The 24,080-nt window shown below is 46.7% G+C and overlaps 1 protein-coding gene across 1 annotated transcript; it reads left to right on the top strand.

The window, feature by feature from the left end:
* The first annotated feature begins 51 nt into the window (after window positions 1-51).
* Window positions 52-12,874, top strand: DACT3 (dishevelled binding antagonist of beta catenin 3). Its single transcript, XM_075608836.1, has 4 exons — window positions 52-495; window positions 8,963-9,041; window positions 9,535-9,648; window positions 9,779-12,874. Exons 1-4 carry the CDS (start codon window positions 346-348, stop codon window positions 10,528-10,530), a joined length of 1,095 nt encoding a protein of 364 aa, XP_075464951.1. The 5' UTR covers window positions 52-345; the 3' UTR covers window positions 10,531-12,874.
* The last annotated feature ends 11,206 nt before the right edge of the window (window positions 12,875-24,080 follow it).

The following is a 24,080-nucleotide window of genomic DNA, read 5'->3' as shown; positions in this document are numbered from 1 at the left end:
AAAGGGTGGGGCTATGCTAATAGAGAGGGCGGTGCTTATCTGCAGACCAGTCAGCAATCAACTAAACTGTAGGCGCGGCTATAACGACTGTACTCACTCCGATTGGCGGAACTACTGCTGAATGCAGATGAGTCCTCACTGTAAATGGCCGAGGCGCACAGTCATGCAAATGAGCTGTGCTGTTAATAACCACTAGGCGGAGATACGCGCTAATGCCGCGCTCTGATTGGCCGTGGGGCGAGGTGTCCCGGCTCAGTCAGCCTTTGATTGGCGCTTCGCTGCTCCAGGACCCGCCGCTAGGCTCCAGGCGATTTTAGTCTGCTGTCTGGGCAGCTCCGGGGTGACATGCTCGGTTCGGGGACTCTAGGAGGCTCCGGAGAGCGGGGGCGGCTCCGGCTGCTGCTGCGGGGGAGCGTGGCCGGACTGTGCGAGCTCAAGCTGCTCCGGGAGAGGCAGGAGGTCCGGGTCCGGAGGGCAGTGCAGGGAGGAGGAGAGGTAACCGCAGCACTGTGTGTGTATATGTATATATACTGTTGTATCTAAATCACCCACACTATTCTATATACATAGCTTTGCAGGAAGGAGAGGCAACACGATCACTGTATACATATGCACAGAGCACTGCAGAAGGTGAGGTGTATGTGTGTATATATATATATATATATATATATATATATATATATATATATATATATGTGTGTGTGTGTGTATATATATATATATATATATATATATATATATATATATATATATATATATTTTTTTATCATACTGGATGAAATACATAAATTCATCTATATATAGTATAGGTGACATGCTGGTAATTATACAGTATATATTGTGCACTGAGATTATGTACAGTGCGCTGATAGTTATACGTTAACTACACATGCAGTATATACTTGATGCTGATACAGTATATAATGTATTTACCATTCATAATGTATGTACTGCACCTTTATATATTATATACAGTATACTGCCTGCTGCCACATACAGTAGATTGTATATACTGCATGCACACATACTGTCTAAAATGTAACTGCATACTGGTACATTATATATATATATATATATATATATATATATATATATATATATATATATATATACTGCACGCTAATGCATTTTATACATGTACAGTATATACTGCACACTGATTATATACAATAATAATGATAAAATGTACAGCATATACTGTGTGCTTATGTATTGTGTACATCAGCGTGCTGTAAATAATAAATACAAATAATGTATCTGCATGCAATAGCGTATTTACTGCATGCTGATGCATTATACAGTGTGTATATATACTGTACTTTGTTACATTATAAATAATATAGATGTACAGTATATATACTGCGCAGTGATAAATAATATACAGTAAAAACTGCATTGTGATACAGTATAAATTATATTACAACTATACACTGAATAGTGTACGCTGATACATTTTATACACTATACATACCACATGCTGCACGTTGCATACTGTATATACTGCATGCTGATACATTATACACAATATATACAGCACTTTAATACATTTGACATAATATACGCATACAGTATCATAACGATTAGGGTTGTCAACCAGACTTCCAGGGATAGTGTATTTAGCTGGAAACAACAGTAAGACACACAGTACAGGTGCAAGCAATACTTCACCACACCTGGGATACGGGGAAAACTGGAGGCCGCTGCCGTAGCGACCTTGGGCTGCGCTTATAGTGACGGCGGCGCTGACGTCACACTGCGGTCACTGTAAAAATCAAATTGAAGTGACTTGCAGCGATCGCGGCCAAGCCGTCGCATCGTCTCGCCTACTATAAGCGCACGCGACGGCGTCAATACATTTGTTTTGACTCGGCGTCGCTGTCGCCGGCACTATAAGCGTAGCCTTACTCTCTGTCTTCTGGGATGCGAACTGGAGAAGAAGTATACGTGTCTGCGCGAGTCTCAACATCCGAGACTAACTCGCTGTATAGGCTCTAACCACCGACACCTGCCCTGACCGCAACTCTCGCAACAAGTCGCAAAACCAACAACTGTCTAACTATGGGAGGGGCAGTGCTTATAGTATTCTGACTCTGAGCCGCCGCAAAGTCTGGGGCAAACCAGACGCGATAGGGGAAACATGGTCTCTCATTGTCCTGAGTCCTGCGCACGGCCCAGGTACATTAATGTCAGTACCGGGACACCCTGGATCCGGAAACATAGGGTGACATGCCCAAATACGGTCATGCCTATACCCAGTATAGGACACAGGATACAGGCTCGGGCAGCGTGAGAAACAAAGGCCAGAACTGTCAAGTCCCGGTGTAAATAAACCTATAGTGTATATACTGCACGCTGATACATCATACATAATTTATACAGTATATACTGCATGCTACTACATTACTGTAGTCATAATGTGTGTGTGTGTGTGTGTGTGTGTGTTGTGTGTTGTGTGTTGTGTGTGTGTGTGTGTGTGTGTGTGTGTTATACGGCATGCTGATACATTACACATCAATTATATACAGTATACATAATATACAATATATACTGCATGCTGATACATTATATAAGATATATACCCACATGCTAATATATTCTATACAGTATATACTGTGCGCTGATACATTATACATAGTATACACACGTAGTATATATTGCACGCGGATACATTTTAAAACATTATATTCAGTATATACTGCATATAAATACATTATAAATGATATACACATTATATATAGTACAGATATATTGCATGCTGATGCATTATATACAGTATATACTGTACGCTAATATGTATTATACAGTGTAAGTACTGCACAGTGATGCATTATATACAGTATGTACTGTGCAGTGATGCATTTTATACAGTATGTACTGTGCAGTGATGCATTATATACAGTATGTACTGTGCAGTGATGCATTTTATACAGTATGTACTGTGCAGTGATGCATTATATACAGTATGTACTGTGCAGTGATGCATTTTATACAGTATGTACTGTGCAGTGATGCATTATATACAGTATGTACTGTGCAGTGATGCATTATATACAGTATGTACTGTGCAGTGATGCATTATATACAGTATGTACTGTGCAGTGATGCATTATATACAGTATGTACTGTGCAGTGATGCATTCAATATTGAGCACTGATACTTTTTATACGCCTATACAGTGTTTACTGCACACTGATGCATGTTATTTACAGTATAACCTTCATGGTGATGCATTATATATTTACAGTATGTACACTGATACATTATATATTTTTTAGTCTAATGCATGCTGATTGTACGCTTTTTGCAGTATAAGTTGTAGATTGTTTACAGTGTATATGGAGTGGAAGAGCGTCCCATAAGTAGAGCGTAATTAGTGAAAAAGATTTGACTGGAGAGGTAAAAGCTGCAAAGATGAGGCACCCTTGGATTGAGCGTATGCCGAGTAGGGGTGTAACAAGAGATTACAAATTGAGATCTATGGAGGTGCAGAGGAATAAGGTATATACTGCATGCCGATACATTAAATGCACATATATTGTATGCAGATATATTGTATACAGCAGTGTTTTTAAACCAGGGTTTCCCGGCTATCCCGAAAGAGTTCCCTGCAATTTTCAGGTAATTTGAAAATTGTACCAAATACAGAAGAATTTACAATGCATCTGATCTCAGACGCGCTATTAGAGAGGGTTGGGGTTCCTTACAATGCATCTGATCCAAGATGCGCTATTAGGGAGGGTTGGGGTTCCTTACAATGCATCTGATCTCAGACGCGCTATTAGGGAGGGTTGGGGTTCCTTACAATGTATCTGATCTCAGACACGCTATTAGAGAGGGTTGGGGTTCCTTACAATGCATCTGATCTCAGACACGGTATTAGAAAGGTTTGGGATGGCTCAGAATTTCACAATATAGGGTTTCTTAACCAAAAAAAGTTGGAAACATGTGTGTTTGTGTGTGACGCGCGCGCACTCATACAGTATGTATATTGCTACACCTTCATACATAATAATTAACGCGGTGGATGCCACACTCAGAAGAATACAGTACATTATATGCTGATATATTATACACATACCGTATATACTGCGCGCTGATACATTTATATACACATATATTCTATGCGAGAAACAGAGATACATATACTCATGCATGACTACAAAAACTGTGTGTGTAACAGCGTGTGTACTCTGCTCACAAGCCTCACACTTAGTTGGTTTCCATGGTAACAGACCCAAAAAACCTGGAACGTGGGCGAATGGAAGAGTGGTGTATAATTGTGTAACTATATGTGTGTGTGTATATGTATGTCACTGTATATATTATATGTGTGTATATATACATACATACATACATACATACATACATACATACATACATACATACATACATACATACACACACTGTGTGTGTGTCGCTGTGCAGGGCTGAAATACATTCCAGCATGGAAAGCCCCTCGCCGAGTCCTGTGCAGGAACGAGTGCAGCTGCTGCAGAACGTCTTTGGAAGCAGAGCTGTCAATCACCGGATTGTATGGGTCACAACTTTGGGAAGCAGTGGTGATTTGACAGCTCTACTGACTAAGAAGTTCTACAGCAGCCACGCTCCGTCACCTCCACAATTTCCCTCTCCACTCAATTTTCCCCTTGTCCTGGGCGAGTAATTTCTTTTTTTTTTTCAGCCCTGTCAATGTATATATGAATTTACTTTCCACTATCCTTCCTGTCTCCCCATACACTAGTAACGTGCATGCACTGCTCTCTCTGCACCCTGAGCTCTAACCTCTCCTCCTTCTGCTCCCTCAGACTGTGACAACCTCTATCTTCTCCACCTCACTTAGGCCTCGTCCATAGCGACCGCGCGCACGACGCGAACCAGAAAGGGCTCCTCTATGAGGCCGTCCATAGTACGTGCTCAATGAAGCGCGGCGGCCGCGTCATGTGGGCGGTTCAGCCAATGAGGGTGAATCTGCCTCATGATGCCACGCATCCCCGTCGCTCGCAGCATAGTAATGCCACAGGCCACGGATCGCAGCAGGCACTATGGACTTGGCCTTACCCTTATTCTCTGGCACACTCGCCGCTCTAACCCTCAACCCTGGCTTAACACATGTACATGCTTTCTGCACTCGCTCCTCTTAGGGCTTCTGGAGGAATTCTCGCACTCTCACTGACTTCGTCTGCTACAGATGTCTCCTTTCCTGCTTCAACTCGGTCCTCTCTATCTTAACACTACACATGTACACTTATTATTCTCCCAAATCTAACCCACTTCCATTTTTCTCCAACTCCCACCTGTGACCTCTTTCTACCTGTTTGGCTCGCTCATGTACACTTTATTATATTTTTGTCCACCCCTGTCTTAAACCCATTCTAATCTGGCTTCTGAACCATTCATTCCATGGATGCTACCCTCCCCAAAATAGCTAATGATCTTTAAATGGCCAAATCTCAAAGGCTCTGTTCGCTTCCAATTTTGCAGGACGTCTGTGCTGCTTTTGACACTGTCAACCACCCTCTACACCTGCAAATCCTTCACTCTATTGGTATCCACAGCACAGCCTGATTCTTCTTCTTCTTCTCCTCCTCCTAACTGCTCCTTCAGTGCCTCTATTGCGAGCATTTCCTTTTGTCCTATCTACCTGTCTGTTGGCATCTCCCAATGGGACCCTAAATACTTCACAATTACAGTATAGTGAGCGGTAAGCAGTACATAGAATGTTTTACAGACCGTCCTGGCCCAGATGAGTTTACAATACACTGTATGTTTTTGGTAGCTGAGGCACAGGGAGATAAAGTGACTTGCCTACGGTCACAAGGAGCTGACGCTGGGAATTGAACCAGGTTCCCCTGCTTCAAACTCTGTGTCGTTGTTTACAGAGTCAGTGCATTTACTCACTGAGCAGCTCCTTTGGTTTCAATATCACCTCTACACAGATGACAAAATGTATATTTCAACCCCAAGCTTACTCCTGACTTCCAGGCGAAGTCACCGATTGACTCTTTGCTATTTCAGGCTACATGGCCCTCTATTCCCTGAAATGTAACATGTCATTCTAATCCCAGCTAAACCAGCCCCAAAAGCTACATTTTCTGTCAGTAACACTACAAATGAATATAGAAATGTTGGATTAGCCTCCACAGCAATGCTTCTAAGGAAATAATCTGCTTATACCTTGGATATATTAAATCATTAATGGTGACTGTATAGAAAATGGAAGACTGTGGCCCACTTGGTGTCCATTTACAAAAGGAACTATGTCCAGCGAGGTGAGTACCTGTAGATAGCGGCTTGGGTTGAGACCGCGGTAGTGATGTGTTCAAAACTCCGTGACTGAGCTGTCCGTGAGGGCGACCGCAATATACTGGAATACAAAGACAGTCACTTTTGTCTGGTCCCAGATGGAGGTAAAACCTTTTCCGATTATAGATCACAGTAATGGCGAAGCCCGCGGCTCACCGCTCCACACCACGCCTTAGAAATGAGCATAATCATGATGCCATAGAAAAGGTTACTCACGCCGATCCCAGTCACCAATGGGTAGTGAGCGTGCTCCAGCCAAAACATCACACGAAAGAAGCAGGTAATGGCGGTGCATCTGCTTCTTTCGTGGAACAGTACAAATTATCCAGTCTCCCAAGCACTTTGCCTAGTTGGTATATTTAACCCCTCACTTTCTTTGTCCTCTCAGATTCATGCAAAAAAAAAAAATCCCTTCCACAAGATTGCTAAAAGCCACCCTTTGCTCCAGCGCTAGAACTGATGCTTGCCCTCGTTATTGCCCGACCTGACTATTGAAACCTTCTCTCTGGCTTCCTGTTTCCCAACTATCCAAACTGCCACTGAGCGTTCTGAATCTCCTCTGTCTCTGCCGGCTCCTGATGAAATCCCTTCCACGGCTGCCCATTAACCTCAGCATTAACTACAAGATTGTCGGTCTCGTATTTCGTCCAACAAGCAAACATTTAGCCCTTTATCTCTAAATGTTTGGTGGTTGGACTAAATAAATTCTCAATTTTTTCCACTCCGTGCTGGTATTTTGGATCACTAACGAGCCTTACCTTACTGACTTAGTTACCTCCTCTGTGTGTGTGTGTGTGTGTGTGTGTGTGTGTGTGTGTATATTTGTATATGCATATATATATGCGCACGTGTGTGAGAGAGAAACATCAGATCCTTTGTTGTCTTTCATATTTAGGATCCCTTATATCTATCCTGGGCACTGTTGAATTCCCTTACTATATTAGTCTCTCACCCCGGCTGGGAGGCTATTTCATGAATCTGCCATACTTTCTGTGAAGAAATACAGATAGCCACAGCTCCGGGTAAAGTAAAAGCCTGGGACAGTAACGTGGGAGGGGGGACATTCTTCTCTATTCCATTTCTACCCCCCCCCCCAGCACTGTTTTCCGTTGCAGGGGAATGCCGTGGTCACATTCCCGCATTGTTCCTTGGCAGCGAAAAAAGTTAGTCTGGTTACATCTGTACTTCCTCCCATTTCCCCTGAGCCTGCCACCCTCCAGCTTCAGAGCGTGGCTTCTGCTCTCCCCAAAGCCGTACATGCTGTGGGCCTGCTTGTAGTTTGTATGTGTGTGTCTGTGTAGTTGTACGATTCCCTTGTGCATAGAAAGTCTCTATTGTTTTCACACCTTTCTGAGATGTGAATATGCCCACTAGTGACATTTTTATTTGCTGTACTGTGGAGGGGTTATGCCACTTTTTTACCCTGCACAACTTATGTAATGTGTGGTTGAATCCACTACCAGCTTCACTTTGCAAAGCCAGTATAAGCAGCCTCACACTAAAGAGACCCAAAAGGTCGAAACAGCTGTCTGTGAGTAGGTTTGCCGACCATGCACTTTAACCCAGGCTGTGCTGAATCTGTGTAATACGGCAGGCATGTGCTTGTAGGGGTCCATGTTGAAATGGTCAAGAAGAAAAAGGTGGCACACTGTGTGCTCATTTGCATGTTATTACCCAGAATCCCTGGCTGCAGTGGAAGCACTGTATGCTAAGGCTACGGCCCCAGTCACTGCGTGCGCGTGTCGGAGCGCCCGGCGGCGCGTACACCAGTTTAAGTCGCGATCTGCGGTTATGGGGTAGCGATGGGACGCGCATCTTGAGTAACGCACGGGAGGCGTGGCGGGACATGGCCATGACGTCATGTGGCTGGTTTGCCCTCATTGGCTGAACCGTCGTCGTGACGTGGCCAACGCTCGGCCGCCGCACCAAAAGACAAACATCTTGTCTTTTGACAAAGGCGGTCGCGCTTTCACGCCGACTGGGGCCTGCCCCATAGAGGGCTGTACCTTGTGTGCGGCGCGCAGACACCGGGATGAAGCCTAAGAGATAATGGGGAATGACAGGTTTGCGGACCTGTCTGAGACGTGAATGTGCTCACACGTAGCATTTTTATTTGCAGTATTGAGAGAAAAATCAGACACTCGTATCTCTATTTCTGTGATCACTTCTTTCTTTAGATGTAGTTGACGTCACATAGTAAAACATGGGAAAATTGTCTGGGGACCTGGCCTATATACTTCATAAGAATATTTAGTACTGCAAAGAAAAAGAAAAAAGAAATAGACATGCAAAAGTAACAGGGGTTGTGTCGGTTGGAGCAATTTGTCTGGTTAATTCTGATAACATACGAGACGCCTTCATGCAAACAAGTTACGTGCATTCCAGCGTGTTTGTTACTTTTGTATGTCCATTTTTGTTTGCAATGTTTTTGTGAATAAGCCAGGTCTCCTACCCAAATTTTCCAAGGCATCTAAGGAAAGATGTGATCATGGAAATGGAGATACGAACGGCTGTTTTATTCGATTTTTCTCTCAATATAGTTGTTTATAGAGATTAAAAAAAAAAAAGTGATTTCACCTAAATCAAGCGCATCGGGGATTCTATATGTGAATTTCTATACTAGTTGTGTGATGCACACATTTTGTGTTCTTTCCTTAGGATCTCGACCGACAACTTTGGGAGCTGGAGCGACAGCTGGGGGAGCTTCGCCTGAAAGCGGAGAACGACAGCCAGAGCGGTGAGACACACATACACTTCATCACACAGACATGCACTGAGGAGCAGAGTGGTGGGACACAGATCCACAACATCACACAGGACACAGTGTAACTAGAGCGGTGAGACACACAACCTCACACACACACACACACACACACAACCTCACACACACAACCTCACACACACAACCTCACACACACACACACACAACCTCACACACACACACAACCTCACACACACACAACCTCACACACACACACACACACAACCTCACACACACACAACCTCACACACACACACACACACACACACACACAACCTCACACACACACAACCACACACACACACACACACACACACAACCTCACACACACACACACAACCTCACATACACACATACTTGACAACCAGGGATGCATGTGGGGACCCGAACGGATCATCACACAATATAATATTAGATTGCCACGTCTTGCACTCATCTTGCTCTTTTTTCTGTCCCCTCCCACTCACAGTTGGGTACGAGCGGGCATCGCCGGAGCCATGTGATGTGTTTGTGGAGCTGCCCTCACGAGTGGGGCAGACTGAGGCCCGAATGCATTATGCTAATGAACGACCCAAGAGTGCAGGTGAGGTGGGGGGGAACAACAACCAAAGGGGCAGAGTCTGACTGCCTGGGTGTGGTCTGGCACAGTGGGCTGAGTCTGGTCTGTCGCAGGGAGTGTAGGCTCATATCTCTCGCTCTCTCTCTTTCCCTAGGTGACCTGGTTTTGGGATCCCGTCCCCCCCGCGCCGCCTCTCGCTTCCTGGTCCCCCGCTCTCTTTCTGCCCCGTACCCCTCCCCCCCAACCCCAACACCCCCCTCCCGGCGTGCTGAGGGTTACATCATGTCCCTCCTCCGCCGTCAGCTCCGTCCGCCATACTTGCGCTCGACCTCTGCTGACCGGCCTCCTCCTCCACCTCCCCCGGCGTGTCGCATGGTAAGCGCCTCCTACATCCCCCCCAACCGTGGTCCCCGCAGGAAGCACCCCCCACTCTTGAAGGGCCACAGCGTGGAGGGGTCCCCCCCACGGGCCCCCAGGAAGTGTCTGTCTGCAGAGGAGCCCCCCCGCAAGAGAGGGGGGAGGAGGACCCCCCGATCACTGTCTGAGACAAGCCTGAGAGACCCATCCCACCCTAAGGCCCATGGAGAGGAATGGGGGGACCCCAGGGGCCACACGCAAGAGGGTGGGCGCTGCTACACACTGGGGAGGGAGGGGAGGGAACCCGAGGTGAGGACTGGGCCCCCCTGCAGGAGGTGGAGGTCCACAGCGGAGATCAGCGGAGAAGGGCAGGAAGTGGAGTCTGGGGCAGATTCGGAGGGGGAGGGAGGGCTGGTGTGGCCCCTGCAGCTGCCACCGCGGGACGTGGATGGACACCCCCAATTGTTCAAGGTCAAAGCCTCGCAGGCACTAAAGAAAAAGATCATGAGGTTCCACACGGGGTCGCTCAAGGTCATGACAACCGTTTGACTGTGTGTGCGTCAAAGTGCTTTACAGAACTATTTAGACATTACAGGGAGATAATCTACAAAGTTTTACAAGTGTTAAACAGGAAATTAAACAATGGGAATTAGTGCCTGTCCTACAAAGGTTGCAATTGCAATGTCATAATGGGAGACTTGCAGAGTGCAATATAAGTACATGAAGTATGGAACATATTTGAGGAGTGAGTAAGTGCATCAGGACTGCGAGAAGTAGCCACAGACCCGACGTAACCAAATGCTTCACTGAGGAGGTGATATTTGAAGATAGGGTAGGATGTAAGATACCTGTATATGGGAAGGTCTCTTGCTTGGCATATACAGATACATTTTATGTATATGTGGAGCTCACTGTGTATACAGGAACTTGGTGTATATGTACATCATACTGGCCAACTTTAACAAAAGCACTTACAGGGATACAGGTGGAGGGGGAAGTATTAGGCTGAGATTATACAGCATGTGATGGCAGACTCGCGCATCAACCTCAAATTGTCCAATGCCTATGAGGCTGCTGCTGCGTGCGCGATGGCGCGACCGTGATTTGGGGAGAGAGAAAAAATATTTTCGACAACGGCCGCGTGATGTCTGCATCACATGAGCGGTTCAGCCAATGAGGGTGAACCAGCTTTGCGACGCCTCCAGATTGGGGAGGCAATCTCCTCCAGCCAAATTGATTGATCGCTGGGGCTGCAGGAGTGCGCGAGGCTATGCGCACGGGCGTGCAGGTAGTATAAGCTTAGCCTTAGGCTACGTTTATAGTGACGACGGCAGGATACAGTCGCTGGAAAAATCAAATTGAGATGACTTTCATCGATCGCAACCAAGCTGTCACGCTTACTATATGCGCACGTGACGGCGGCAATACATTTGTTGTGACATCGCGTCGCTAGTATTATAAGCGCAGCCTTAGGCAGAGGTCATGGCGGCGTCGCTACGTGCGCGAGCTTGCATCCGCGCGCACTTACGGGACTCTTACCTGATTGCTTATGGTAGTTCCTCAAGTGCCCGCAGTGCTGCGCGCGTCGACTCTGCTACATTTTGCCGAGACAAGTCAAATTGAGATTTCGGGTTGCAGTCCCGTGTCGTCAGTGTTACGTGAGCTGGTTCAGCCAATGAGGGCAAACCAGCTCCGTGACGTGTTAGCCAGGCCCCCCGCCACGCCCCCCAATCTCCTGCAGCTAGTGCACACATCCCTGGAGCTACAGGAGTGCGTGCGCGCACCACAACCATGAGCTCGGCCGTAGCGCCACGCTGTCCCTACTGGAGAGACTTGGCACTGCATGTAGCAGACAGGATTTAGCTCCATGCATTAAAACCAAGAAACTAGATATTTTAAGAGTTGAAGCTCAACAAATTCACACACTTTAAGAATCTGCCGTTCTTAAATTATTAGGAACAGTGTTCCCTTGCACTCACCCAATGCACTTTTTGGGGGACTTCCCTTCCCCGATGCACTCTTCAGGGTTCCCTCATCCTCCTTTCACTCTCCAGGCCCCACTTTCACCTGCACACGTCTCCAGATTCTGAGACATATGGGGGTGGGGGCACCATTTTGCCTATTGCAGCGGTGACTGGTGGCTTGGTCAGCGCAGCCCTGTGGATGGGAACAGTTCTGCCCTGACAGTTCAGCCAGTGTCTGGATCTAATAATTACAGCAAAAGTATAAAACGCTGAGGGATGATTTACGCGGGAGATGGCAAAGTGTGTCTGTGAGGTCGCCCAACAACGTGGGATTGTCCCTGAGAGTTGGCAAGTATAAGGTGCATGCAGGAGGGCTGTGTATACACAGGAGCTCACAAGGAAGGCACTACTAGATGTGTATATAGGGGAACTGTGAATCTAAACCGACAGTATTGGGTATGTATATAGGGGAGCTGTGTATATAGGCAGGCACTACTAGAGGTGTGTGTGTGTGTGTGTGTGTGTATATATAGACAAGCAGTATTGGGAGTATATAGGCGAGCAGTGTATATAGGCAGGCACTACTAGAGGGGTGTGTGTGTGTGTGTGTGTATACATACACACAAGCAGTATTGGGAGTATATAGGTGAGCTGCGTGTTTAGGCAGTCAGTACTGGATGTATATAGCAAAGCTGTGTATATAGATAGGCAGTACTGGGTGTACAGTATAGAGGATTGCTGTGTGAATAGGCAAATGGTACTCGGTGCATATAGGGGAGCTGTGTATATAAACAGGCAGTACTAGGTGTATATAGGGAAGTTGTGTATACGGACAGGTAGTGTTTGGCTGTATATAGGACTGATTTATATATAAATGAATGTGCTGATTTTGTATAATGAATTCTGTAAATAAAATGTCACTATTGTCAGTCTGATATCTGGAGAGATACTCCTTTTGGGGGAGGGGCTATGGGAAAGATGTTCTTTGGGGAAGGGCCACGGGAAAGATGCACTCTATGTGAGAGAGGCCAGGGGGGTGCTCTGACAGGGCAAGAAATGCTTAACGGTGATGGGGCAGAGGGAGCAGTACTGCATGAGAGGCCAAGGAAGGGACGTTCTGCAGGGGGCGCTCTGCTCTATGGTGGAGGCACTGAAGGAGTGATGTTCTGCAGGAGAAGGGCGGGGGGCACTCTGCTCTATGGTGGAGACACTGAAGGAGTGATGTTCTGCAGGAGAAGGGCAGGGGGCACTCTGCTCTATGGTGGAGGCACTGAAGGAGTGATGTTCTGCAGGAGAAGGGCAGGGGGCACTCTGCTCTATGGTGGAAGCACTGAAGGAGTGATGTTCTGCAGGAGAAGGGCAGGGGGCACTCTGCTCTATGGTGGAGGCACTGAAGGAGTGATGTTCTGCAGGAGAAGGGCAGGGGGCACTCTGCTCTATGGTGGAGGCACTGAAGGAGTGATGTTCTGCAGGAGAAGGGCAGGGGGCACTCTGCTCTATGGTGGAGGCACTGAAGGAGTGATGTTCTGCAGGAGAAGGGCGGGGGGCACTCTGCTCTATGGTGGAGGCACTGAAGGAGTGATGTTCTGCAGGAGAAGGGCGGGGGGCACTCTGCTCTATGGTGGAAGCACTGAAGGAGTGATGTTCTGCAGGAGAAGGGCAGGGGGCACTCTGCTCTATGGTGGAAGCACTGAAGGAGTGATGTTCTGCAGGAGAAGGGCAGGGGGCACTCTGCTCTATGGTGGAAGCACTGAAGGAGTGATGTTCTGCAGGAGAAGGGCGGGGGGCACTCTGCTCTATGGTGGAGGCACTGAAGGAGTGATGTTCTGCAGGAGAAGGGCGGGGGGCACTCTGCTCTATGGTGGAGGCACTGAAGGAGTGATGTTCTGCAGGAGAAGGGCGGGGGGCACTCTGCTCTATGGTGGAGGCACTGAAGGAGTGATGTTCTGCAGGAGAAGGGCGGGGGGCACTCTGCTCTATGGTGGAGGCACTGAAGGAGTGATGTTCTGCAGGAGAAGGGCAGGGGGCGCTCTGCTCTATGGTGGAGGCACTGAAGGAGTGATGTTCTGCAGGAGAAGGGCGGGGGGCACTCTGCTCTATGGTGGAGGCACTGAAGGAGTGATGTTCTGCAGGAGAAGGGCAGGGGGCACTCTGCTCTATGGTGGAGGCACTGAAGGAGTGATGTTCTGCAGGAGAAGGGCAGGGGGCACTCTGCTCTATGGTGGAGGCACTGAAGGAGTGATGTTCTGCAGGAGAAGGGCGGGGGGCACTCTGCTCTATGGTGGAGGCACTGAAGGAGTGATGTTCTGCAGGAGAAGGGCAGGGGGCGCTCTGCTCTATGGTGGAGGCACTGAAGGAGTGATGTTCTGCAGGAGAAGGGCGGGGGGCACTCTGCTCTATGGTGGAGGCACTGAAGGAGTGATGTTCTGCAGGAGAAGGGCGGGGGGCGCTCTGCTCTATGGTGGAGGCACTGAAGGAGTGATGTTCTGCAGGAGAAGGGCGGGGGGCACTCTGCTCTATGGTGGAGGCACTGAAGGAGTGATGTTCTGCAGGAGAAGGGCAGGGGGCGCTCTGCTCTATGGTGGAGGCACTGAAGGAGTGATGTTCTGCAGGAGAAGGGCGGGGGGCGCTCTGCTCTATGGTGGAGGCACTGAAGGAGTGATGTTCTGGGACACCTCCCAGATAAGGTCTAACTTTTTTTATTTTATTTTTTCATACCTCTGTTTCCCTCAATCAATTTCTACCCCCTTATCCCCCTCTTTAATGTCCTGTCTCCCCTCCCCCTTCACATCTCTTCCCCCCCCCCCCCCCTCTCCCTTTATCCCGCCTCTCTCCCCCTTCTGCACTGCCTCTCTCTGTTTATCTCTCAACCTCTAATGAAAGCCAGATGGGGAAAATATTCCAAACAAAATGTTCTTTATTCTTTCAGACGTTCCCGCCCCCCACCTCCGTATGTACCAGCACCGGCTGTATACATACACACATACACACATACACACATACACACACCGGGTGTGTGAAATCAAAGGCTAACTGAACCTTACATAACCAACACCCGAAACATTTGCAACCACAAAACGATTCAAGTGCTCATCTTTACTGTGGAGTTGAAATGTACTTTTCAGTTATATTATTTTAGTTTGCCAATTGTTTGTGCATTATTGAAGCATCTTTTCATGCTTTTTAATACAGTAATTTTGCATTTTCCTGCTTATTTTTAGTATTTTCCATAGTTTGGCAAAAAAAAATTCAGAGCCAAGTGCGGTTTGCACCCAGGCAATCATTTCTTTACAGTGGGGTGCTGCTGTTCTATATATCTATAATTACACACACTCCTCTCTTTTTAAAATCTTTTATTCCTCTTCTCGTTGTCATAGAAACTGAGTAAAAACCTTACCTCCAAATATAACACAGAACGTGATTCATGCACACGAAGGAAGCGTTTGAATATTTGTGTGTGTGTATATATACAGCAGGTCAGTATATTCTATATATAGCGGGGTATATTCCCTCCAGTCACTGTGCATATATAGCAGGGTACATTAACCCACCTTATAATAATAGCAATCCCCTTAAAAATGATCAGGACACATTTTATGGAAGGCCACAGAATTTACTAAACATATGAAAACTGTAATAAATACTATAAATAACATCGTTTACGCCCCACGGCCTTACCAGTTTAAAAAAAATTGTTTTTCCGACCATCAGAAAACATATCCAGTATAAACCTACCATAGGTAGGCAGCATCAGAGCCCAGCTCCTGTAGTACCACCCAAAATCCCAAACAAATCCCCCCCAAAAACGGTACATTTAATGTACCTCTAGCAAAGCCCCCCACGACCGTTTAAGGAATTTAACTGATCAAATTGACTGACTGCCTCTTGTAAAATATTTCTTTCTCCAAACCCTCCTGTAAACCGATATTAAAGCAGCCAAACGTGAAATCTTCTGTAAAAATAAATCAGTTCTGTAGTATTAGATAATACTTACTGCATTTTTCTTTATTATTCACCTCTTATTGCCGTTTTAAAGCATACTTTGATTTCTATAGCAACCCCAAGCAGTGCAATATCTTTGCAACACTACTGTTTGTGATAATTTGTTGCCAAATTTCCCTGCAGTTTGTGCTGTAAACTGTAACAATTGATTGTTACCATAGATACGTTGTACTTGCTGAGATTACAGTACACTGACTGAAAGTGAAAGGCGGCCATTATGTTAGGCACACAATCACGATTTTTGCAGATTTATAACCGGAGCAGCGAACGATTGGCAGCTTAGGTAAAAATGTAGAATTATACTTTGTCACATGCTTTACATATACAAATAAGAAGAAAAAAAAAGGGGGGGGGGGAATGTAGTATTGCGGCTTTAAATATATATAAACCTATGACGAATGAACCCCATCACTCCTAAAAAGGCCTTTTCCACCATCCTCAAAATCCAAGTGCTTGATAAGTATGCCTCCAATACTGTGACCGAAGTCCATTGCCTTCCTAAATATTCTGTGGCAACGCTCCAAATGCTTACAGGACCAGATGCCAGCCCATATAAGCCTGGGAACAACATCAGACCATACTGAACTTGATCTTGGAGAACCCACAGAAAGCGGAACAAAATCAATTTTCACCGTAGGTATCGGCAGAATTGTTTTCATCCCACTCAGGTCGTTACCTGCAGCATCAATTATGATTATTCGTGATTACCCATAAAGAGTTCTAAACTTAACTAGCGCAGACAAGGTTTCCTCCAATCTGAAATCCCCTATGCTCAAACCACCAAATCTTTAAACGTGTGGGGAAAAACCATCCATATGGCCAGATTGCTGCCGTTCCGGATTTCCATTGAATGAGAGAATGTCCCATAATCCAGAAGGAAGCAGCAGGATTGGTGGGAAATGAAAGTAGAAGCTAAAACTGGAACAATTAAATTGGGTCTAATGTACGATTTCAAGCAGTTTGATTCACACCTACCAATCATCTAAACGACTTCCTCAGGTAAGTACTAATCCAGCCTCTTCAGTGGCAGGCTCTATTCTGGTAGCAAAAAGAGAAGCATCTCAACCTAAACGTGTGAGGTCTGGACGAAAAACAGCAATGAACTGATATTGTTGAAAGGGGTGAGCCATCCATATGAAGGAAAAGGGGTCTGTCTTGGAAGAGAGATAAGGTAGCAGCATTCTTGCAGAACTAAAGAGGATATGGGAATATGTATATAAAACTACCAAAGCCCCCATTTCCCTTACTAAACAGTATTAGATCACCTGATTAAATGGGGCATTTCCCCTAAAGCAATGTTGGTGTCCTCAACCCACAAACCCCCTGTCTACCTACTGGAACAAAGTCACTAATTCTAAAGACACCAAAGAAGGCTAGTGAAAAAAGTGCGTTAAACAATGGCACCTCCACTTTAATAACAAATAACTGACAAAACGTGAAACAATGCATTTAACAATTGAGTAACCAGGTGACGATTGTCCAGCCTAAAAAAAAATATGTTTAAAAAAAACAAAAACCTTGACTAATTATAAACTTCTTATAAACAGCTGACTTCTTGTAAAGATTGGAAAAGAACGAAATACCCACCAACTGTCGATCATGAGCACTTCCTGATAACCCTAACTGACTGACGAACAATAAATTAAATGATTCCCCATTAAACCAGATGCCTATCGCCAGAAATATCAAATGGGCTTCTGGGTGAGGACCATTCCGGCCAGGCTCTCGGATTGGCTGACCATGTGGAAGGGGCTAGGGAATTCTTAAGCATCTCTACTACACTTCGCTTGTGAGATTTCAAAGGAAAGGAGGACATACATACTGTACACCCTGTCACTGTGCCTCAGGCACCAAGCTCCAACAACAATTGAACTGTGAACAAGGTCAACTGCCTGCAATTAATTTTTTAACGCCAGGAACTTGTTTAGCCTAAAACCATATATTGTGATCAGGACAGGAAGAGGGAGTGGCTCAGTGAGTAACAACACTGACTGGCACTGAGAGTTTGAAGCAGGGGAACCTGGTTCAATTCCCGGTGTCAGCTCCTTGTGACCTTGGGCAAGTCACTTTATCTCCCTGTGCCTCAGGCACAAAAACATAGATTGTAAGCTTCACATTGCAGGGACCTGTGCCTGCACAATGTCTCTGTAAAGCGCTGCGTACAACTAGCCGTGCTATACAAGAACATGCTATTATTTTTATTATTAGGACAGGAAGTGGTGCAGTTAATTTCTGGATGGGAAATCTGCTGAGAGCCTGTTCGTATCTGGAACAAAACTCTTGTTATCAGACCAAGAGACTACTTAGCCAATGAAGTAAAAACTGCCAAATTAAACCGGCAACACTATGGGGAAAAAGCTCCAGCAGAGTTAGGTGAAGGGTTAACCTAGACAGAAATAACGAAACGGGTCACTACTCCACACACCCCTTTCCTTTCAAGTAAGCAACGAAAACACAACTTCCAGCTCAATCAGTAAATACTTCTGAGTATTGGACTGAGCTTCCCTACACCAGGCTGATCTCCCACTGTGCCTAGAAAAAAAAGTACTGCCATAATATAAGGTCATCTTTCACATAATGGGTAACCCTAAAGTGGTGATGCGGGTGGGATGTCCCATGCCCCCCCAAAAATCAGGTCCATGTAGCAGCAGGTCCACCTACAAGGGGGGACAGTTGGGACTACTGTCCTGGGCCTGGTGAGTCAGGGGCCTGGGCACCCTGCCGGTGACCCCAACTAGTGCCAGATCGTCAAAGATGCCTCTCAGAGGAGGCCTGCTGGAGGCTCATGGAACTGACAGGCACCTCTGCAAGCCCCCTCTAACAGGTCCCTCTGCTGTGTGGGCCCCCTCCAGCAGGTCTCTAGCAGCCCCCCCCCCCCATCCACCAAAGCTGCAGGTACGCACACTCTGCTCACCCCCTCTACCCCATACCTCCTCCTACCCCCCCCCTCCAAGGGCATATAACTACCTCCCCACCCCCACCAGGGCACATAATTACCCCCCAAGCACATAAGTATACCTACCCCCTCCCCAACCCAATACAATGAGAATTTACAATCCGTATCATATTCTCTTTTTTAATGTAAAATAAATCTGTAATTATAAATGCAAATTTTGTATTAATACTAATGCACAATATACATTTTCTAAATTTAATTGTGAGAGGGGGGGGGGGGGCGCAAAGCTGAAGATACATCTAGGGTGCCTAATACCCTGGCACGATCCCTGGATAGGGCTCTCGGGATCTGAGTCCCACCAAGCCAGGCACAAGTCTGGACAGTTGTAGTGGATCCCATGCCTTCAGCGCAGGATCCAGAATTTGATGAGGAAGAGCTAGCCCCTGAGCCTGAAAGTTTAGGGAGAGCATATTTGTGGACGCCTCCTAATAATTAGAATTGCTGGCCCTGAAAGATACAGACAGATAAGATGTATATTTTATAACTACAATTCCTGATGGGTTCACCCTTGCAGCACCATCACAGGGTACCAACACACACATAACAAGCCTTGCTGTACGTTAGATTATAACAAGTATATGGGTGGTGTGGACAATACAGGCGAGCAGGGCCGGCGTGATGGCGTTTCCAATGGTGCACTGCGCACCAAGCCCCGCGGTTACGGAGGCCCCGCACTCTTCCCCACAGCAATGAAGCTGATTGCTGGGGGAGTGCGCGGTACCTCTGTAACTCTCTGACCTTCTCCGGAGGCATCTCCTCCTGCCAGGGCTGCCACCACTCCAGATTTGACCCGGAGACTCGGCCACGTATCTCCGGGGCTACAGGTTTACCTGTGAAATCTCTGGGGCCTCGACTCTTACCTTCTCCAGCGGCGGCATCTCCCCCTGCAAGGTCCCATCAACATGGCTCCGCGACGTCAAAGGGCGCCATGCTGCCATGACAATGGGACGTCACATGACACCGAATCACTTTGAGGCATCATGACAACGCAACACAGCAGGGCGTCCTGTTGTCATGGCAACTTGATGCCGCATGGTGCCGCAGCGTCACGTTATGTCCCATTGTCATGGCAGCATGGCGCCATTTGACGTCGCAGAGCCATGTTGACGAGACCCTGCAGGCGGAGATGGAAAGAGTACTATATAAATAAATACATTTTTTTTTAAATGTAACTTAATTGCAAAAAGTCTCCCGGTTAGCCTTCAATGGAAGGTGGCAACCCTGCCTCCTGCAGGGTCCCGTCGTCATGGCGACAGATAGGGTCGCATTGCCATGACAACGGGACGCCGCTTGTCATGGCAACGCGACCCCATTTCATGTGTCGCGCCATGATGACGGGACACTGAGGAGGAGATGCCGAAGGAGAAGATAAGAGGTCCCTCGCCATATGACCCTGCGCCGAGCCCCACGATAATCCCAGCCGGCCCTGCCTGCAGACAAGATGTTACAGCCTGACGAGGCCATTAGAAAAGATTTGGCATGATATAAAAAAAAAAGTTGGCATTTATATGGTACAGATGGCATTATACAATTCCTACATTGTATATAGAATGGAAGTACCAGATGTAAAATGTTCATTCTTGGAATACCAGCTAGAACTCATTTCTGACCTCCTTTTTGAAAGTAGTGAAATAAGATAATTTAGCAGTGAGAATATAGTTAGGCTATGAGACATTTCCTAAGACAAATACCCAGGGCCGCTAACAGAAATCATTGGGCTCAGGACAAATATACGAAGCAGGGCCCCTCTTGGTGTAATGAGAGGGAGGAGAAGGTATGGGCCTGAGGGGGAGTAAAAAGCAGATATGGGCATGGGGGAGAGGCAGGAGTGGGTATACAGAGGTATGCGGGAGAGGGTATAGGGTTGTTAGTGGGTGGTGGTGGTAGGGAGGAGTATAAGGAGGTAATGAACCTGGAGAGGAGTATAAGGAGGTAATGGGCTTTGGGGGAGTAATGCGCCTAAGAAAGTGGTATAAGGGCGTAATGGGCTTGGGGAGGGGGTTTAATGGGTTAATGGGCCTGGGCAGAGTATAAGGGGATAATGGACTTACCTGGGGCCCTCCGATAGGCCTGCTGGAGGCCTGTGAAAGATGCGCCCAGGTTGGAGGAATGATGTCCGGTAAACAGGAAGGCCCTACAAGCCTGCTAAGGGGGGGGGGGTAAAGGGGGGCGGTGGCGGCCAGCTAATCGGAGGGCCCTACAGGTCCATGTTTAGGCTTGCTGGAGGCCAGCGGAAGAAGGGCCCGGGCCTAAAGGGCTGGCCAATACATAGTTGCATAGTAGATGAGTTTGAAATAAGACATACGTCCATCAAGTTCAACCTATGCTAAATTTAGACGGCATACACTTTATCCTATATTTGCACTTACAGTATATTGTTCCAGAGGAAGGCAAACAAAAAACCCCAGTGAAATATCATCTAATGATATCTCATAAGGGAAAAAATAAATTCCTTCATGACTCCAAATATTGGCAATCAGATTTCTCCCTGGATCAACATCCTTCCCACGTTTACTTATGTGGTATATCCCTGTATACCTTCCCTTTCTAAAAAGATGTCCAATCTGTTCTTGAAGATATCTATTGTATCTGCCATCACTGTCTCCATGGGTAATGAATTCCACATTTTAACTGCCCTTACTGTAAAGAAGACTTTCCTTTGTTGCTGGTGAAATCTCCTTTCCTTCAACCTTAATGGATGACCCTGTGTCCTTTGTACTGCCCCTGGGATGAATAGTTCTTTTGAAAGTTCCTTGTACTGTCCCCAAATATATTTGTACATAGTTAGCATCAGAGCTCGACAAATTATAAAAAATGCTACTCGCCAGACAAAAAAGGGACTCACCCCAACCTCCTTTTGAATAGCATTGTACACCCCCTTGCTTCCATTTCCTTTCTTGTATAGGCCTCAGTTTGTATTTTGCGCGATAATATTTTCATCAAACCTGGCTCAGAATCCCTGCATTAGTAAGTAAATCAGCGGTGGTGCTGTAATAAGCTAGCAGTGGTACTGAAGATATAAAATGCTGTTGTAAATAAGTAGGGGGTTGTCACGGGATACCAGGTTTATTGTAGACCTTTACCATGATCATGCATTGAGCAAAACAAGATAATGAAATAAATTGTAGTTTATTCACAGAAATAGGCATACACACAGTGGAACACAAAATACAGACGAAAAGCACACTTGCTGGGGTTCGAAAATTAGACTGTTCTAGGTGTAGGGAACTCTAAATAGAGTTTTCCCCTGACCGGGATTCTCCCCAAATCCTCTGGTTCTCAAATCAGCTTGCAATCCCAGCCGCGACCGTTACGTTCGATTATTAGAACTTGGCCGCAAAAAGTGGGACTTAGAATATTTTCCGGGCAGACTTGTCTGAAGCCGGTGCTCTGCTATTCACGCAAGAGCACGTTTGAAAAGCCCGCCCGTCCTGGCGCTGAGAATCTCCAAACTGATTGGCTTAGGGGTTTCTTATTGTATTTTGGAGTTCATTCACAAAATACTACAGCCAATCAGCATGTGGGAACATTCTCAGTAGCCAATCAGAGCGAATCTGAATCTGCCAAGGGACATGCACAAGTGTGCCACCTCTATCCCTTACCATTCAGATGCCACCCGCTGGGTCAGGCTCCACCAGGTCTGGTAGGACAAATGGCAGCCCAGACGACTGCCATTGATCCCAGGACGTGGGTACTTGAGACCTTCCCTGCAACCCAAATGGCTTTCACAACTCTGGCTACTTTGAACTCCAATGTCCACTAGACTTACTGGCACCAACTTGGTAGCCCTGACAGTCTAAGTGAGCATCGGTTCCGAAAGTCCCAGCTCATATACAGTGCACAACGGTCCATTACAATATTATACACAATGTTACTAAAATATACTTTTAATACATCCTAAGTCTCTGGGGATGGGGAATAGAATAGAAAGCTACACTTTATTTTTCTACTAGCCTTTATTCCCCACACAGTATCTAAGAGACTTATACTGGACTCAAGAGTCCCCTCACAACCTTATATTTATGGCCCCCAATACAGGTTCTGGCCTACCTGGGCATTAACTGGGAAATAGGCATCCCCCTTAACCTAGGGACCCCTCATAGTTACAGGGACACTTTGCACCCCATTGCCCCATTTATGTTTCTGGGCTATGCTGAAGCAGGGAACCCAAGCGGTGAGTCGCGCAAGCGTTTTCAAGGGACAATTGCCGGACAATGTGCCTACATGTATCCAGGAAACAGACATGATGCCTGGGTACATTTTTAGGGGAACCAACAACTCAGGACACCAACTACCTAGGCACATTCTGACAACAATTCCTCTGCAACCCCCCCTCCCCCCGCTTGAAACTCATGCCCTAGCAATCCCTGCTTGCTGGCATCCATGGAAAGGCAAAAACACATCAAATCTTTATTAAAGTTATGCAGATACAGTTTCTGAGCTCAAGAGCCGGCACTCTTGAACCCTTATATACAGATCAGGGGTAACCATTCATGGGCTTGACCTTTTTTGAGAGCCTGGTTACCCCCCTACCATCACAGGAGTACCGTAGCAGTTAGTACTATAGTAAGCAGAGCAGGAATGATACGCTAATATAGTAATAATGCTGTGTGTCTTGATCCTGCCTGCAGTAGTGATACTCTGGGATATAGTAACAGTGTTGTGTCTCAGGGTCTTGCCTCCACATGGACTCTGTGAGGTTTCCTTTCCTCGGGTCTCTTACCCAGGTCTGGACACTGGTCTTGAACTTGTCATTCTTAAACGCGGTGACATTGCTGTGTTTCTGGGGCCAGGAGCGGCTCACGTTTGTCCTCTGCGAACTCATAATGCACGGAGACCCTGTGTGACCCACACCGAGATCGGTAACCACCCCGTCCTCCTCTCACACCCAATGGCCAGCCGCTCAACCTGTCCCGCCTGCTATTGGTCCGCACCCATGTCTGCAATGCACAGGCCCAGCATCCTTTACTTCCCATTCAGTTTAAAGGTCCCTCTAGTATGCGGAGAGCCATCATAAAGCAATGTGATTGGCCATAAAGTGATGTCATGCAGTACGCTGCCATGTGATTGGTCCAAGGCAAAAAGAGGGATCAACACACCCCTTCCCTGCTCTCACTCACCGCGGTTCATGATAGGCTGCGAGTGGCGACATTGCTTCACTCTCCCTCCTCAGTCCT

This window comes from Ascaphus truei, chromosome 7 (genome assembly GCF_040206685.1).
Source record: "Ascaphus truei isolate aAscTru1 chromosome 7, aAscTru1.hap1, whole genome shotgun sequence".
In the NCBI taxonomy this organism is placed as follows: domain Eukaryota; kingdom Metazoa; phylum Chordata; class Amphibia; order Anura; family Ascaphidae; genus Ascaphus; species Ascaphus truei.
This window is presented reverse-complemented; position numbering and strand designations above follow the sequence as displayed.

What these genes read in the sequence shown, in the direction of transcription:
- DACT3 (XM_075608836.1), top strand. Translation starts at nt 346, where the DNA reads ATGCTCGGTTCGGGGACTCTAGGAGGCTCCGGAGAGCGGGGGCGGCTC. An exon ending in CAGTGCAGGGAGGAGGAGAG is followed by an intron (nt 496 to 8,962) that starts GTAACCGCAGCA and finishes TTCTTTCCTTAG; the next exon opens with GATCTCGACCGACAACTTTG. An exon ending in GGAGAACGACAGCCAGAGCG is followed by an intron (nt 9,042 to 9,534) that starts GTGAGACACACA and finishes TCCCACTCACAG; the next exon opens with TTGGGTACGAGCGGGCATCG.